The sequence below is a fragment of the Gekko japonicus genome, unplaced genomic scaffold (genome assembly GCF_001447785.1).
Source record: "Gekko japonicus isolate JY-2015 unplaced genomic scaffold, Gekko_japonicus_V1.1 scaffold669, whole genome shotgun sequence".
Lineage (NCBI taxonomy): Eukaryota > Metazoa > Chordata > Lepidosauria > Squamata > Gekkonidae > Gekko > Gekko japonicus.
The window spans coordinates 91,345-106,718 of record NW_015167073.1 but is presented as its reverse complement, the minus strand read 5'-3'; the positions used below and the strand labels follow the sequence as shown (position 1 = coordinate 106,718).

The 15,374-nt window shown below is 48.7% G+C and overlaps 1 protein-coding gene across 1 annotated transcript in view; it reads left to right on the top strand.

The window, feature by feature from the left end:
- Positions 1–10,763: 10,763 nt before the first annotated feature.
- The window catches only part of ADCY4 (adenylate cyclase 4), a 66,778-nt gene continuing 62,167 nt past the window's right edge, over positions 10,764–15,374 (top strand). Inside the window, exon 1 of the mRNA XM_015412753.1 lies at positions 10,764–10,949. Within this exon, the coding sequence (XP_015268239.1) occupies positions 10,782–10,949 (168 nt within the window). The 5' untranslated portion in view covers positions 10,764–10,781. The remainder of the gene's footprint in view (positions 10,950–15,374) is intronic.

Sequence of the window (15,374 nt, the reverse complement as noted above, 5' to 3'; positions counted from 1 at the left end):
AGAAAAAGAGGTGCAGGCGCTCATTAGCATAGCTCATTAGCATAACTTATTTGCATATGCCACACACCCCTGACATCACCGGAAGTGTGTCAGAAGGCAACACTCACTGCTCAGGCTCCACTGGACTGTTTTGGAATGCTAGCTATTGGGGGGAGGGGAGGGGGACGTGCAGATGTGTCCTGGCAGAGGAGGGAGAGCTTGTACCTGAATAAAACTTGGTCTTAAAGGTGCCACTGGACTGTTTTGGACCGGGGGGCTGGGGGGGCCTCTGCAACATACTTGGCTGCTTCTTGCTCTGACTGAGGGCTGCTGGGAGCAGGGGGCGGGGCTTGTTGCATGTGCCCGCCCCCTGGGCTCTTTACTGCCGGAGCTCCGCTCTTGTGCGCTCCTGCAGGAAATGACCCCTGTGTATTCTATGGGATTTCCCTGAGTGTGCTAACCCACGAAACTGCCTTAGACTGCGTCCAGCCCTTGGTCTCTTGGGGTCAGTACTGTCTCCTTCGACTGGCATGGCTCTATGGGTCTAAGGTTGCCAGCCTTACAGGTCTGCCGACCTCCAGGTGGAGCCTTGAGATCTTCCTGAATGACAACTGATTTCCAGACTACAGACATCGGTTTCCCTGGAGTAAATGGCCGTTTTTGGAGGGGGGGGGACTCTTAGGGTGGCCAGGTCCCCTCTGGCCACCACAATTCATTTGCTGCTATGCAGTAATCATTTTCTACAGTAGAATTTCTTTTCAATCTTAAAAATTGTCCATATGGAATATTATTACGAATGTGAGCTGCATGTGAAGACTTGTAATGTAAGTAAGAATTCTTATCTATTGACTTTTTGTATGGACGTACTGCCAATTGTTCTCCTCTAATGTAAACGATGGTATCTAGAAAATAGGTCCTTTGTGACCTCCTGCCATTATATCTGTGAGTGAGCCATTTGGCTACTGCATCAATTAGTTTGCTCTGGAGCCACCTTTCCTGAGCTGAGACAAAAACCTGTGAGCTAGAGGCAAAAAATAAATAAATCTATGAGCTAGCTCTCACTAACTCAGCTTAGAGGGAACACCGATCCCCAGGTCCCACCTGGAGGCTGGCATCCTTACTTATACCCTCGAGGCTCCTCCCCTTTCCAAGCCCCAGCCTCCCCAGGATCCACCCCCAAGTCTCCAGGAATTTCCCAACCTGGAGTTCGCATCTATGTCTACTTATCATAGCCTTTTTAACTGGAGGTGACTGAATTGGGGACTCTTCTATGCAAAGTGGAGCTGCGGTGGCTCAAGTGGTTAAGACGCTGAACTGCAGGCTGTGGAAGGTCAGTAGTTCAGCAGTTCGAGACCCGGGTGCCGCATGACGGAGTGAGCTCCCGTCTCTCGTTCCAGCTCCTGCCAACCTAGCAGTTCGAAAGCAAGAAACTGCAAGTAGATAAATAGGTACCACTTCGGTGGGAAGGTAACAGCATCCTGTGCACCTTGGTGTTTAGTCATGCCGGCCACATGACCATGGAAACGTCTTCAGACAGCGCTGGCTCTTTGGCTTGGAAACGGAGAGGAGCACCGCAACCCTAGAGTCGGACTCGACTGGCTTTCGAGCAAGGGAACCTTTACCTTTACCTATGCAAAGTAGTTCACCCCCTTCCTGTTTCACCATTGTGGATACCTTTGATATTTCTTTCAGCTATTCCCTTGCTCTAGCCGTATCACCAGCTTCCTCTTGAGAGAGTGAAATGTTGCTGAATGGGGTTCACGTTGTAGCTTTTTATGTCCTATATATCTCTTGGGAGGCCCTGTGGAACAGTAGCACCAGCTTCATGCCCTGACCTGGATAGCCCAGGTACGACCAATCTAGGGTTGCCAGTCCCCCAGCGGGGATGGGAATCCCACCCCATCTCTTGTGTCTGGCAATTCCAAGAGAGGCGTGATGTCACTTCCAGGTTTCCTGAGATGACATCACATCATTGCTGATTGTGCCCCCATACCTCCAATCAGTGTTCCCTCCAAACTGTTCACGTGAGCGGCCACTCATTAACACAGGAAGCCTCGCTCAGCAATAATTTGGAGTTGTGCAGGGTCTTGCATGGCCTGCTGCCCATTTTAAGATTACAGCAGTCATATTCTGTTCAGGGTGTGAACTTCTCTGTTCAGTGAGGGGGGAAAATAGAGGGAACATTGCCCCCAAGGCAATGTTATTTATATCACCATGAAAAGCTTCACCTGTTCATTTCTACATATTAAACTTCCAGACAGGATGTTTATCTTCAGGCCTGCTGGCCGGGCATCCTAAAGAGAGATTGCCACAAATATATTATCACTTTCCTGCGGTGTACACCTAAAAGAAAAACAGTTGAGAAAACAAGGGGCCTGCTTACAAAATTCTCCCCATGGACTAATTTATCTCTGGAATTTAATGTTCCCTCTAAGCTGCAGAGTCTTGTGAGCAAACATTCTACTTTGTGAGTGACTGGCATTAAAGCGGTGAGCCAGCAATTTGGCTACCGCATCTATTAGTTTGCTCTGGAGCCCTCCTTCCTGAGCTCAGGCAAAAATGTATGAGCTGGAGGCTAAAAAAATGTGAGCTAGCTCGCAATAACTCAGCTTAGCGGGAACACTGCTCTGGATTCTGGATTTCTGTAGTATTTTACCTAAGCGGCACAGATAATATCTGACTGGGGGGAGGGGGTTTACAGTTCCAGAATTTGCATTGCAAGTTACAATGAACGGACTCAAACAGGAAGGCAGGAAATCATTACATTAAGCTATGCCCTGGGGTCATGCAGAAAGGGAAATAAAAATAACTAAAAGGAAGATGATTTTTTTAAATAATTCAGTTGCAGAAGTGGATTTTGTATTCATTTTAATATTTGGATGCATTTTTACTGAGCACTGGGGCACTCATGCACTGGTTGAGAAAAGCAAACTAAAAAAGAAAGAAAGAAATCAACCAGAAGATAAAGTATTTATTGGGGGAGGGGGAGTGTCAATTTTACAAAGTTTAGTTCTGACAATGTATACCTTTTACCCATCATTCATACCAATGCAGAAAGGAAATAAATAAATTTACCAGGAGAAAATTGGTTTCTTCCAGGAAAAAAGAAGAAGAAGTGGCCTTTTAATTGATTGATTTGGCTTTGCTCCATGCGGGAGCACTGACGTGCTCCCACAGAAAGGCAAAACGAATAATAATAATATTATAAGAAAACATAACTCAGATGGAGAAAACGTGGCAGAGAGCCAAATGGTGAGTCCAGATGAACAAAATACGTTATCAACTTTCTAAAATTCTTTTTCCGTGCTGTGAGACACCCAGGGAGGAAGCCAAGACATAATAGTAATATGGACAAACCATGGAGTGGAACTGAAGAATCTGCTCTGGAAATTGTTTCAAAATTTCCATCCCTGCTGCTTCATCTCGGAAATCCCCGTTTTGATTTTGCTGGTGTGAACAAAACATTATTTTCACTCCAGTTTTGGTTTCCTCTAGCCAATCCCTCCCCCGCAAAATATTTTTTTCAACTTTGTGTGGGCGTGTGAGTAAATCAATATTATACTTTAGTGATGTTGATTATACATTATATAATATGGGTATCCATTATATGTATAAATGAAGTCCATTTATGTATAGACATCAGATAAATGGTGTAGAAGACCTGCAACAGTATAAATGAATTGGCAAAACTGGTGAAGACTGATAACTGTTGGCAAAAATATAAAACTAAAGCAAGCAGGGAGTGTTTTCTCATACCTAATCTCATCCCTTAGGTGGGGCAGGAAGGTGCCCCCCCCATTTTTTTGCCTTGTATCCAGGGCTTTTTTTGTAAAAAAAGCCCAGCAGGAACTCATTAGCATAATAGGCCACACCCAACAGCAGGAACTCATTAGGACTGGCTACATTAGGGGTGTGTGGCCTAACATGCAAAGGAGTCCCTGCTACAAAAAAGGCCCTGGGTTTGGACAACAAACAAGGTAAACAGAATAAGAAGCAAAAGGTGGGTGTGTCTGGATGACCACACTTCTGCGAACATGGGGTGTGTGGCCTAATATGCTAATGAGCTGTGCTGTCAGGGGTGTGTCCTAATAAGCAAATGAATTTCTGCTGTTGGGTGTGGCCTGTTATGCTAATGAGTTCCTGCTGGGTGTGGCCAACTCGGGAGCCAGCCGGTACTCCATTCCTGTGCGTTCCTGCCCCCAAAATAGCCCTGCTTGTATCTTTCTGGCAACTGTCTTATGGTCAAAATGGAAACAAGCCAGTGAACATTTTCTGGTCACCTGGCAAACCTCTTCCTAGCTTGGTGGGAAAAAGAGGGAGGTTATTCTGTTCTGAGGTAGGCTTGAACCCAGGGGCCGCAATTCTGCTGAGGATTTAAGACCTGTGTGCTGTTGTGTATGGGGGCGGGAAGTAAAAGCCTACGGTGGCAAACTGATGACTCTCTAAATAGACCAAATCCCTGTTGTGAGGGACAAGGAAAAGCATGAAGCAAGCATTCGCTGTCCGTCTCATTAGTGGCTCGAAATCTGTCAGGAAGCCGCTGTGTTCCCTCTTGTCTCATTAGCCGGCTGATTCATTCAAAGGCTTACGATCCTATCTCCCCCCATTTGAGTCGCTTTCCCTTTCTTTCCACTGGCCCGGGTGGGATTACGAGGATGACGGATTAATAATAACCCAGCAGCTGAAAATCCACTCAGTTGGCCCCATTTGGATTTCCTGGAATGGCAGGAGCCAAGTGGGCGGATAAATGGGAGGGCTTTGAAATTTGGTCTCAAAAAGCACCCGGGGCTCTAAAATGATCAAGGGGTCGAGGATTCTGGGCTGATGAACAAGCATTGGGTATTCTGCAACGAATTCTGTGATTTAGCATTTGTTGGATTAATAGACATAATTTGGGTGCTGGATTCTCTGATGTGTTTCATGAGATGTTTTTTAGGGAAAGAAATCCAAGAAGATCCATGTTGGATCCGATCGGTGATCCACCCGGTCCAGCATCATGTTTCCTACAGTAGCAACCAGATGGCTATCAAAAACCTGACCCAAGACTGCATGAAGACCAAACTCTCCCCTTTTGTCCCCCCCCCCCCGGCACTGGTGTTTAGAGATATCCTGGCTCTGGATATAGAGGATCTGTTTTGCCATAATGTCTAATAGACATTGAATTTATCTAAAGTGTAGGACAACTACAATGTTATGATAATTCATAATATTCTAGTGAGAAAACTGGCCCACCCTTGAAGAAGAAGAAGAGGAGGAGGAGGAAATTGGATTTATACCTCGCCCTTCACTCGGAGTCTCAGAGCAGCTTAACTCCTTCCCCTTCCCCTCCCCACAACAGACACCCTGTGAAGGTAGTTGGGGCTGTGAGAGCTCTGACAGAAACTGTTGTTTTTCAAGAACACCTCTGAGAGAACTATGGCTTGCCCAAGGTCATCTAGCAGCTGCGAGTGGAGGAGTGGGGAATCAAACCTGGTTCTCCCAGATTAGAGTCTATGCACTTAACCACTACACCAAACTGGCTTTTGGGTATGCTTTTGGGTATGGCCCAGGCTTTGACGGGAGCATAATTCTTTAGTCCCATCAGGGTGTTGTGGTTAGAGAGTCAGCCTAGGATTTGGGCAACCCAAGTTCAAATTCCCACTCAGCCAGGGAAACTCACTGGGTGAGCTTGGGCCAGTCACACATACTCCCAGCCTCACCTACCTCACAGGGTGGTTGTGAGGATAAAATGTAGAAGGGAAGAATGGTGTAAGCTGCATTGGCTCCCCATAGGAGAGAAAAGTGGGGCATGAGTGAAGTAAATAAATAAGTAAGACCTAAATCTTCAGGTATTTGAAGGAGGGTGAATGTGAGCCAGGTTCACTTGTGTGAGGCTTGGGAAGAGAGCCGTAAGAATTCAGTCTGTGTTAGATAGGGATGTTGCTTTCAGATGTCACAACTCCTGGCCAATAGACTCTTGAGACTAGTATGGCCAACCCTTGTGCTTGCACTCAGTACTCCTCTGTCATCAATATTTCCTCTTGACAGTTTGCGTGGGTAAAAAGCACTGTTTCAGTAACGGGAGAACTCCACTATGATTTGGGAGATGTACAATTATATCTATGGGCTTCATGCATCCCGCCCATTTTTCTGCTGATGAGAAATCCTCTTTGGCCACCTAAAAGGCATGTGTGTGCCAAAGATATGGGGGCTGTAGTAAGGAGGGAAAACAGGTGAGATGGAGTGAAACAGCCAGCTGGGTGCGACTTTATATTTCTAGGCAATTTACACCCTGATCATTGCTGGAAACCAGCAGTTATATGCAAGTAGTTGTAGCAGCTATCCTTTTCCATAAAAACATAAGAAGAGCCCTGCAGGGTCAGACCAGTGAGGGTCCATCTAGTCCAGCATCCTGTCTCACACAGTGGCCAACCAGGTCCTGTGGAGGGCCAACAAGTGGGCATAGAGGCAGAGGCCTTCTCCTGGTATTGTCTCCTGGCACTGGGATGCAGAGATTTACTGCCTCCGGATATGGAGTTTCCCAGACACCATGTCTAATAGCCATGGATAGACATATCCTCCACGAATCTGTCTAATCCCCTTATAAAGCTGTTTATTCCTGTGACCATCACTACATCCTCTGGCAGCAAATCCCACATTTTAATCACTCTCTGTGTAAAGTGGTATTCCCTGTTGTCCAAAGGCACAGGTCCCGTAGCCTGGAAGCTGCAAATGAAAAGAGAACGATATAGAGAGAAGAAAGAGGGTTTGTGCGATAATTAAGCATCTCGCGAGAGAGGCTGGTGATTGCTGATAACGCTGGTGCATTTCTTTTGCTATACCCCCATTCTTAGTCCTCTGTTTTTCCTTTAAAGGTGCCATACGTTTTTTTGTCATTTTACTTATTCGAGCTGTCAATTTCCAGCCTTTTGTCAATTGCCAACTCCAGGTTGGGAAATTCCAGGAGATTCGGGGTGGATCCTGGAGAGGGAGGGGTTTAGGAAGGGCTGGTGTAGAATGCCATAGAATCCAGCCTCGAAAGCAGCCATTTTCTCCAGGGGGGCTGATCTCTGGAAATCAGTCGTAATTCCAAGAGATCTCCACGCTCCACCTGGAGGTTGGCAAACCTGTGTTCAGGGCAGGGGGTAGAAGCTGAGGTTGCTACTGATTTAGATCTGTGGGGCGGGGTGGTGGTGGTGTCAAAATCTTTTCCCCCTCATAGCAGCCTTTTGGAGACATCGAAGACCACACTGTAGTCACCCTGGTTCAAACCCTGGCCAGTCACTGTCCTTTAACCTGGCTGACCTAGGGTTGCCACCCTCCAGGTGGGGCCTGATAACCTCCTGGAGTTTATAACAGACCTCCAGAGGACAGAGTTCAGTTCTCCCAGAGAAAATGGCAGCTTGGAAGGACAGACTCTATGGCGTTGTACCCTGCTGAAGTCACTCCCTTCCCCAAACCCCACAGGTTTCACCCCCAAATCTCCAGGAATTCCCTAGCTCAGGGTTGGCACCCTCCTGTCTTCGCAGAGCAGCTTTGTAAAGATAATGGTGCCCTCACATGAAGGGGAAATGTTAGTGTTGCCCTGAACTATATTTAGAAGAAAAGGTTATTTAATGAGGAGTTAGGTGTACTAGGGCATTTTTTTTGTAGAAAAAGCCCAGCAGGAACTGCTTCCGGCCCTCATTCAGCCAGGAGGAGGCAGGAGAAGAGGGAGGGTAAGTTGCTTCCTCCCCGCCTCTCCCCACCCCTGCCTGCCTAGGGCCAGGGATGGCTTGGCGGGGCTTCCTCACACTCCCGCTCGCCTTGCAGGTCCACCGCCGGGCCCCTGATGTCAGGGGGTGTGGCATATGCTAATGAGTTATGCTAATGAGTTCCCCTAGCTCTTTTTCTACAAAATGACCCCTGGGTGTACACAGGGCATTTTTTTTGTAGAAAAAGCCCAGCAGGAACTTATTAGCATAATAGGCCACACCCAACAGCAGGAACTCAGTAGCATATTAGGCCACACCCCTGACAGCACAGCTTATTAGCATATTAGGCCACACCCCCATGCTATCAGAAGTGTGGTCATCCAGCCACACTCACCTTTTGCTTCTTATTCTGTTTACCTTGTTTGTTGTCAAAACCCAGGGGTTTTTTTGTAGCAGGAACTCCTTTGCATGTTAGGCCACACACCCCTAATGTAGCCTGTCCAAATGAGTTTCTGGTGTTGGGTGTGGCCTATTATGCTAATGAGTTCCTGCCAGGCGTGGCCAACTTGGGAGCCAGCCGGAACTCCGTTCCTGTGTGTTACTGCCCAAAAATAGCCCTGGGTGTACAGATTTCCACTAGTATAGCCATAAGGAGTCTTGTGAACATCCCCCTTCATATAGATATGCTGTACTCTCTTTGGCCTAGGCTTGCCAGCTTTTGTTTGAGAAATCTCTAGAGATTTGGAAGAGGACAAGAAGAAGAAGAGGAGGAGGAGGAGGAGGAAGAGGAGGAGGAGAAAGAGGAAGAAGAGGAGGTGAGAGGAGGAGGAGATTGGATTTATACCCCGCCCTTCACTGCCCAAAGGAGTCTCCTTTCCCTTCCCCTCCACACAACAGACACCCCTCCCCACGACAGAGGTAGGTGAGGCTGAGAGAGCTCTTTCAAGAACTGCCCTTGAGAGAACAGCTCTGAGAGAGCTTGTAACTGACCCAAGGTCACCCCAGCAGCTGCATGTGGAGGAGTGAAGCATCAAACTCGGTTCTCCCAGATTAGAGTCCGCACTCCCAACCAGTACACCAAACTGGCTAGAGAGCATCGAGAGGGCAGGGTTTGGGGGCGGGGGGGGGGGGCCCTAAAGCTGCCACAGAGTCCACCCCCCCAAGCCAGCAATCTTCTCCAGGGGGAACTGATGTCTGCAATCTGGAGATCAGTTGCAATGCCGGGAGATCTCCAGGTCCCATCTGGAGATTGGCAACTCTAATCTTTGTCCCCGCTGCTTTTGTTCAAAGGCCCCGGGACGCTCTGTTGAAGAGGGCTTCTGCCTCTGCCTTCATCTCCCTCCCCCCCACATGTGGGATTGAAAGTGTTAACTGGGGAAGAGCTCCGGAGCTGAGGTTCAGTGACTGAGAGCTGGGCTGGGCTGCGGGAGAGAGAGGTTTCCTTCAATTGCAGAACAGTGGCAGCGTCAGAAGCAGCAGGGGAATCCAGGCCGGCAGCTTGGATAATGGAGCTGGCAGGTGAGACGCGGAGCCGTTACTTGAGATCCACTGGGGAATAAGAACTACTTGGCGGGGCAGGGGGAGAGGGGCTCATTTGGGGAGACGGCTTTGGGCTTTGCCTTTTTGAAACGGAGGGGCAAGAGAGCCAGGGGCAGGGGTGATACAATCTGCCTCGGGTACTTGGCAGACAGGAGCAAAGGGTGGGGAACAGTTTGTATTTGCAAAGGTAAGGCCAGGGCTGAGTAAAATAGTCCTTTTTTCCCAGAATGGGAGGGGAAGCATTCAGAAGGAGAGATGCTTCTCGTATGCGAGGGGTGCCGATTTACACCACGGTGGCACGGAGAAGGTTTTGAGGGACAGAGAAACCGTAATTTGTTGTAACTGTTTGATGGATTTCCAGTGTGAATGAGTAAGGGCGAGACCGAAATATTTCAATTGTGTGTGTGGGAGCGGGGAAGGAAAAGAAGATACCTGTTATTCGTATGTTGTCAGAAACATATTGTGATGGCCACCGGCCGCTAGTGATAAAATGACTGGCTATCCTGTTTGTTTTTGTTTTAGCAAGTGGAATATTGGCTATACTGTTTGTTTTTGTTTTAGCAAGTGGAATGTTTGTGAATATTCCGTGGTACCACCCGTGAAATCCACCCATCCAGCTTAGCTTGCTATTATTATATAACCCTAAACTTCTTTCTCGGCGTCCTTGATCCATGAGAGACAGCATGGCGGCATGTTGAAGACAGGCCAGAAAGAGCTGAGTTCAAATTCCTTCTTGTCAGGAAGCTTGCTTTGTTAACATATTTCACAGGGCCTTTGTGAGCATAAAATGTAATACCCTCCAGGAGATCTTTGGGGGATGGGTGAGGGGCAAATATAATGAGAATCTCTGGTTGAAAGAATATTCCTAGGTTATCCGCTTCACACCCATTTCCTTTTACTTTCTTATCACTTGTTTTGTTTCCTGGAGATCATATATTCCATTCCTTCTGTCTGCTTTTGGTTGGCTCTCTGTCTTACTCACAAGACAGTCTTGGAGCTTGTGCTGGTGAATTGAATTGGGGTTGTTAAATCAGACTCATCAGAGTTCTTAATCTGGAAAGTGCTTTTCTTTCTTTCTGGGGCCCATTAATATTTATTACTGTCCACTATCCTTCCCTTTGAATTTTCACTCCTTTGAAATGTACCAACCGGAGCACTTTCAACAAAGAGTCAGTTGCATTCTTCCCAAGGAAAGGAGCACTGTAAATCCCGGACATTTTCAGAAATCCGGGTATTAAAACAGAACAATTACCTTTCCTCATTTCCTTCTCCAGGTTCGTCTAAACGAACATTCGTTCTATGCCGGTGCTGAGTTGCAGTTACTCTGGTGGCTTTTCATCACAATGTTTCTCCTCACTGAGACCCTTTGTTAGGCCGTCTACTCATACGCTGGATTTTCTTCTGATCTGGAGTGAGGAAAATATACATTTCAACCATGGAACGTCACAGCCACGACTGGATGCTGTTTTCGCCAAGTAAGATCCATCATAGCTACAGCCACAAGTGCTGACCCATCGAGCTTCTCTCCTGGGGACAAGGAGGACCATCTCCTCCGAAGGTGGGAATCCCAAGGTTGGGTAGGGGGAAGCCATGCCCTGCCGGCGTCGCTCCCAGGCATCCACTGAAACCCCACGAGAAGACCTTTTCTACCAGACCTACTACAGCTTGAGTCAACAGTACCCGCTGATCCTCCTCTTGCTGGTCATTGTGTTGGGCATCTGCATCGCTCTCATTGCAGCATCTTTTGCCACTGGCAGGGTAAGTGGTTTCTGGGAAGCGAGGGTGAAAGAGTGCTGTTTAAAAACTAAGAAGAGAGGGGCTAGGTGGTTTGGAACCCAGAAAGACCATAGGGGAATTCCCTGGCGTTCCAGTCACCCCGTCTCCCAGTGCCCAGCACACAGTTGGAAAAGGATAGCGACAAGGACGATCACAACGAGTGAGGGATTTATTTATTTATTTCTACGACTATACCCTAGGAGCTGCGGTGGCTCAAGTGGTTAAGACGCTGAACTGCAGGCTGTGGAAGGTTGGTAGTTCAGCAGTTCGAGACCCGAGTGTGCCACATGACGGAGTGAGCTCCCGTCTCTAGTTCCAGCTCCTGCCAACCTAGCAGTTCGAAAGCAAGAAATTGCAAGTAGATAAATAGGGACCGCTTTGGTGGGAAGGTAACAGTGTTCCGTGCGCCTTGGTGTTTAGTCATGCCAGCCACATGGCTATGGAAACGTCTTCGGACAGCGCTGGCTCTTCGGCTTTGAAACAGAGATGAGCACCGCAACCCTAGAGTCGGACTCGACTGGCGTTTGAGCAAGGGAACCTTTACCTTTGCCTTTACGACTATACCCTGCCTTTCTTCGCGGTTCAAGGCGGCTTACAAGAATAGGTACAAACATTCTCAGTTTAAAACCAAACATGAAATAGCAAACCCCAGATCTTCCCCCCTTAAAAGATGCCTGCAAATTCACCCCCCCCCCAAAAAAAGCCCTGTCAGACAGGCAGGCCTTGCAGCACCTCCTGAAGATCTCCAAGGAGGGGGCCCCTCTCACCTCCTCAGGGAGCCTATTCCATAGAGCCAGACCCATGAAGGAAAAGGCCCGGGCTCTGGTCGGTGCCAGACGGGACCCCTGAAGTGGTGGGACAGTCAACAGAAGGCTGCCCGATGACTGTCATTGGAACAACCTTTCTCCACAGGAAAGGCTACAGCCAGGGCTATTTTGGGGCAGGAACTCACAGGAACGGAGTTCCGGCTGGCTTCCAAGTTGGCCACGCCCAGCAGGAACTCATTAGCATAATAGGACACACCCGACAGCAGGAACTCATTAGGATTGGCTACATTCGGGGTGTGTGGCCTAACATGCAAAGGAGTTCCTGCTCCAAAAAAAGCCCTGGGTTTGGACAACAAACAAGGTAAACAGAATAAGAAGCAAAAGGTGGGTGTGGCTGGATGAGCACATGTCTGGTAACATGGGGGTGCGGCCTAATATGCCAATGAGCTGCGCCGTCAGGGGTGTGGCCTAATGTGCTAATGAGTTTCTGCTGTTGGGTGTGGCCTATTACGCTACTGGGCTTTTTCTACAAAAAAAGCCCTGGCTACAGCTTTTATGGATATTCATTTCAATTTTTTTTAAAAAAATGATTCATGGGGATGAGGGAGATTTTGTGAAACTGCGAGTGGTATAAAAAGAGGGGTTTTCCCTTCACTCTCTCATAAAACTGGGACTTGGGGGTAGAGGGGTTGCCCAGAGAAATGGGTAGGTTCTGAACTGACAAGAGGGAGCATTCTTTCATGCAACATGACAGCACACGGGAACCTGCCTTGTACTGAATCAGATCCTTGGCCTATCACGGTCAGGATTGTCTACTCAGACTGGCAGCCGCTTTCCTGGGTCTCAGGTGGAGGTCTTTCGCATCACCTACTACCCGATCCCTTAAACTGGAGGTGCCGGAGATTGAACCTGGGACCTTCTGTGTGCCGAGCAGGGGCTCTACAGCTGAGCCATAGCCTTTCCCGGTGAGGAATTGTGGAATTCATCAATAGAAGATGGAGTGATAGCTTCAGTGGCTTTTTAAGAGGATTAGACAATCCGTGGGGGTTTGCTGCTGCGTGTTGTCGTGACGGCTGTTGGCTTAGGTGGCTTTGAAAGGAGATTAGAGAAATCCATGGAGCGTAGATCACCCAGCACAGTGACTAGATGTTGAAAGGATGTACACATGTTGTTTCTTCTGTTCTCTGCTTGCTGCATCCTTCCAATGAGATCATGGTGAATTTCTGAGAACTTTGTGTGGTGGGGTACATGATGCACACTTTGATATGTGATATGTATTCCGTGTATGTTTTAGTCCAGGATCCCATAGTGACATCAAGTGTCCGTGTATCTAATGTGCAATGCAGCCCTCCCTCAATAATCCTGAACACTCCAAAATAAAATAAAGCAAAACTAATGCGCAGGCTGCTCCAATCAGGAGAACTCAGATTGGAACAAGGTAGCCTGCTGGGAATTTCCCACTGAGATGGAAATTCAGAAGCACCCCTACTCAGGGGTCATTTCGTAGAAAAAGAGGTGCAGGAGCTCATTAGCATAACTCATTAGCATAACTTATTGGCATATGCCACACCCCCTGACATCACCGGAAGCGTGTCAGAAGGCAACACCCACCGCTCAGGCTCCACTGGACTGTTTTGAATTGCCAGCTATTGGGGGGGGGGAACGTGCAGATCTGTCCTCGCAGAGGAGGGAGAGCTTGTACCTGAATAAACCTTGGCCTTAAAGGTGCCACTGGACTGTTTTGGACCGGGGGGGCTCTGCAACTTACCTGGCTGCTTCTTGCTCTGACTGAGGGCTGCTGGGAGCAGGGGGTGGGGCTTGTTGCATGTGCCCACCCCCTGGGCTCTTTACTGCCGGAGCTTTGCTCCTGTGCGCTGGAGGAAACGACCCCTGCCCCTACTAGTTAAAACCTTTATGTACAGAGGCAGTATTCCACTGAATATCAGGTACGGGATGCAGAGAACAGGGGATGGCCATCGCCTTCCCACCGATGGGAATGAAAGGCAGTAGACAGATGGCCTACATGTTCCCACAGAGATAGTGTGCCTAATGGTTGTAAGAAGTCTGGGTGATTTTGGATGAGTTTTTCTCTCAAGCCTTGTCTACCACACAGGGTTATTGCAAAGCTGAAATGAAGGGAGGGACAGTTGTGTATGATGTCCTCGGTGGCTTCAAGGAGGCGAAGGTGACATGAATGTTAGCCGCTTTCCAGCCCAGATTAGAAATTTATGGATCAATTAGATGGATCTTCAATATGTTCCAGCAGGGATCTTCTGGGTAATCTTTTTTGGGGGACAATAGCAACATGGCTGGAGTGATCATAACACAGTTGGAGGGCAATCCTGTTTATAGGGGAGCACCTTGGCTGCAACAGCTGACCAGGCCCCTAGGCAGGATGGGAGCCCATGGGCAGGAGCAGACAGGCCATTTGACTTACAGGGAAATTTCCTGGTGGGCCACTGCCCTAGAAGGCCAGGAACAGACCATTACTATTGTTGCCAGCCTCCAGATGGTGGCTGGAGATCTCCTGGGATTACAACTGGGACACCCCACGGAAGTCCCTCCCCTCCCCAAAGCTGCCTCTCCTTAGGCTCCACCCCCAAAATCTCCAGGTATCTCTTGCCAGGTCCCCTCATCGTGCCAGTGTTGTTGTTTTTTTTTTGGGGGGGGGGTGTTCAGGAGGTGGACAGGGATGTTGTATGAGGTGCTGATGTCGCCCAGAAGTAACATCAGAATGTTGGTGATCTTGGGGCGACACTCTGCTTTTTGGGCAAACTCTATGGTAAACATGGCCTCAAGCCATCGCGTTTTGCCCCAAAAGCAGATCGTTGCCCCCCCACAACGTCACCGACGTGCTGACATCACTTCCGGGCGACATCAGCACATTGGACACGGTGTCGGGGTGGGGGGGGGAATTTCCTCCCGCTGGCCAGTGGCAGGCAGGAGCCCACAAAAGTGAAGGATCCCCCATCCCTGCCTGGGGAATGGGAACCCTAAGCAGGCATCCCTAAGTCGCCTAACCAAGGTTTATGATTCTGCCAGATCCTCAGGGGCCTCTTGACTCAGACCCTTCATCAGCTGCGGTATATCATTTTGGGTCATTTTGTAGAAAAAGAGGTGCAGGAGCTCATTAGCATAACTCATTAGCATAACTTATTTGCACAGGCCACACCCCCTGACATCAACAGAAGTGTGACGGAAGGCAACGTCCACCGCTCAGGCTCCACGCCTCCCGCTGGCCAGCTGGCCAGTGGCAGGCAGGAGCCCACAAAAGTGAAGGATCCCCCTATCCCTGCCTGGGGAATGGGAACCCTAAGTATTTCCCATCCCGGAGCTGGCATCCCTAAGTGGCCTAATCCAGGTTTATGATGCTGCCAGATCCTCAGGGGCCTCTTGACTCAGACCCTTCATCAGCTGCGGTATATGATGACAGGCAGGGGTCATTTCGTAGAAAAAGAGGGGCAGGAGCTCATTAGCATAACTCATTAGCATAACTCATTTGCATAGGCCACACCCCCTGACATCACCGGAAGTGTGTCAGAAGGCAACACCCACTGCTCAGGCTCCACTGGACTGTTTTTGATTGCTAGCTATGGGGGGGGGACACGCAGATCTGCCCTCGCAGATCCCTCATGGCCCC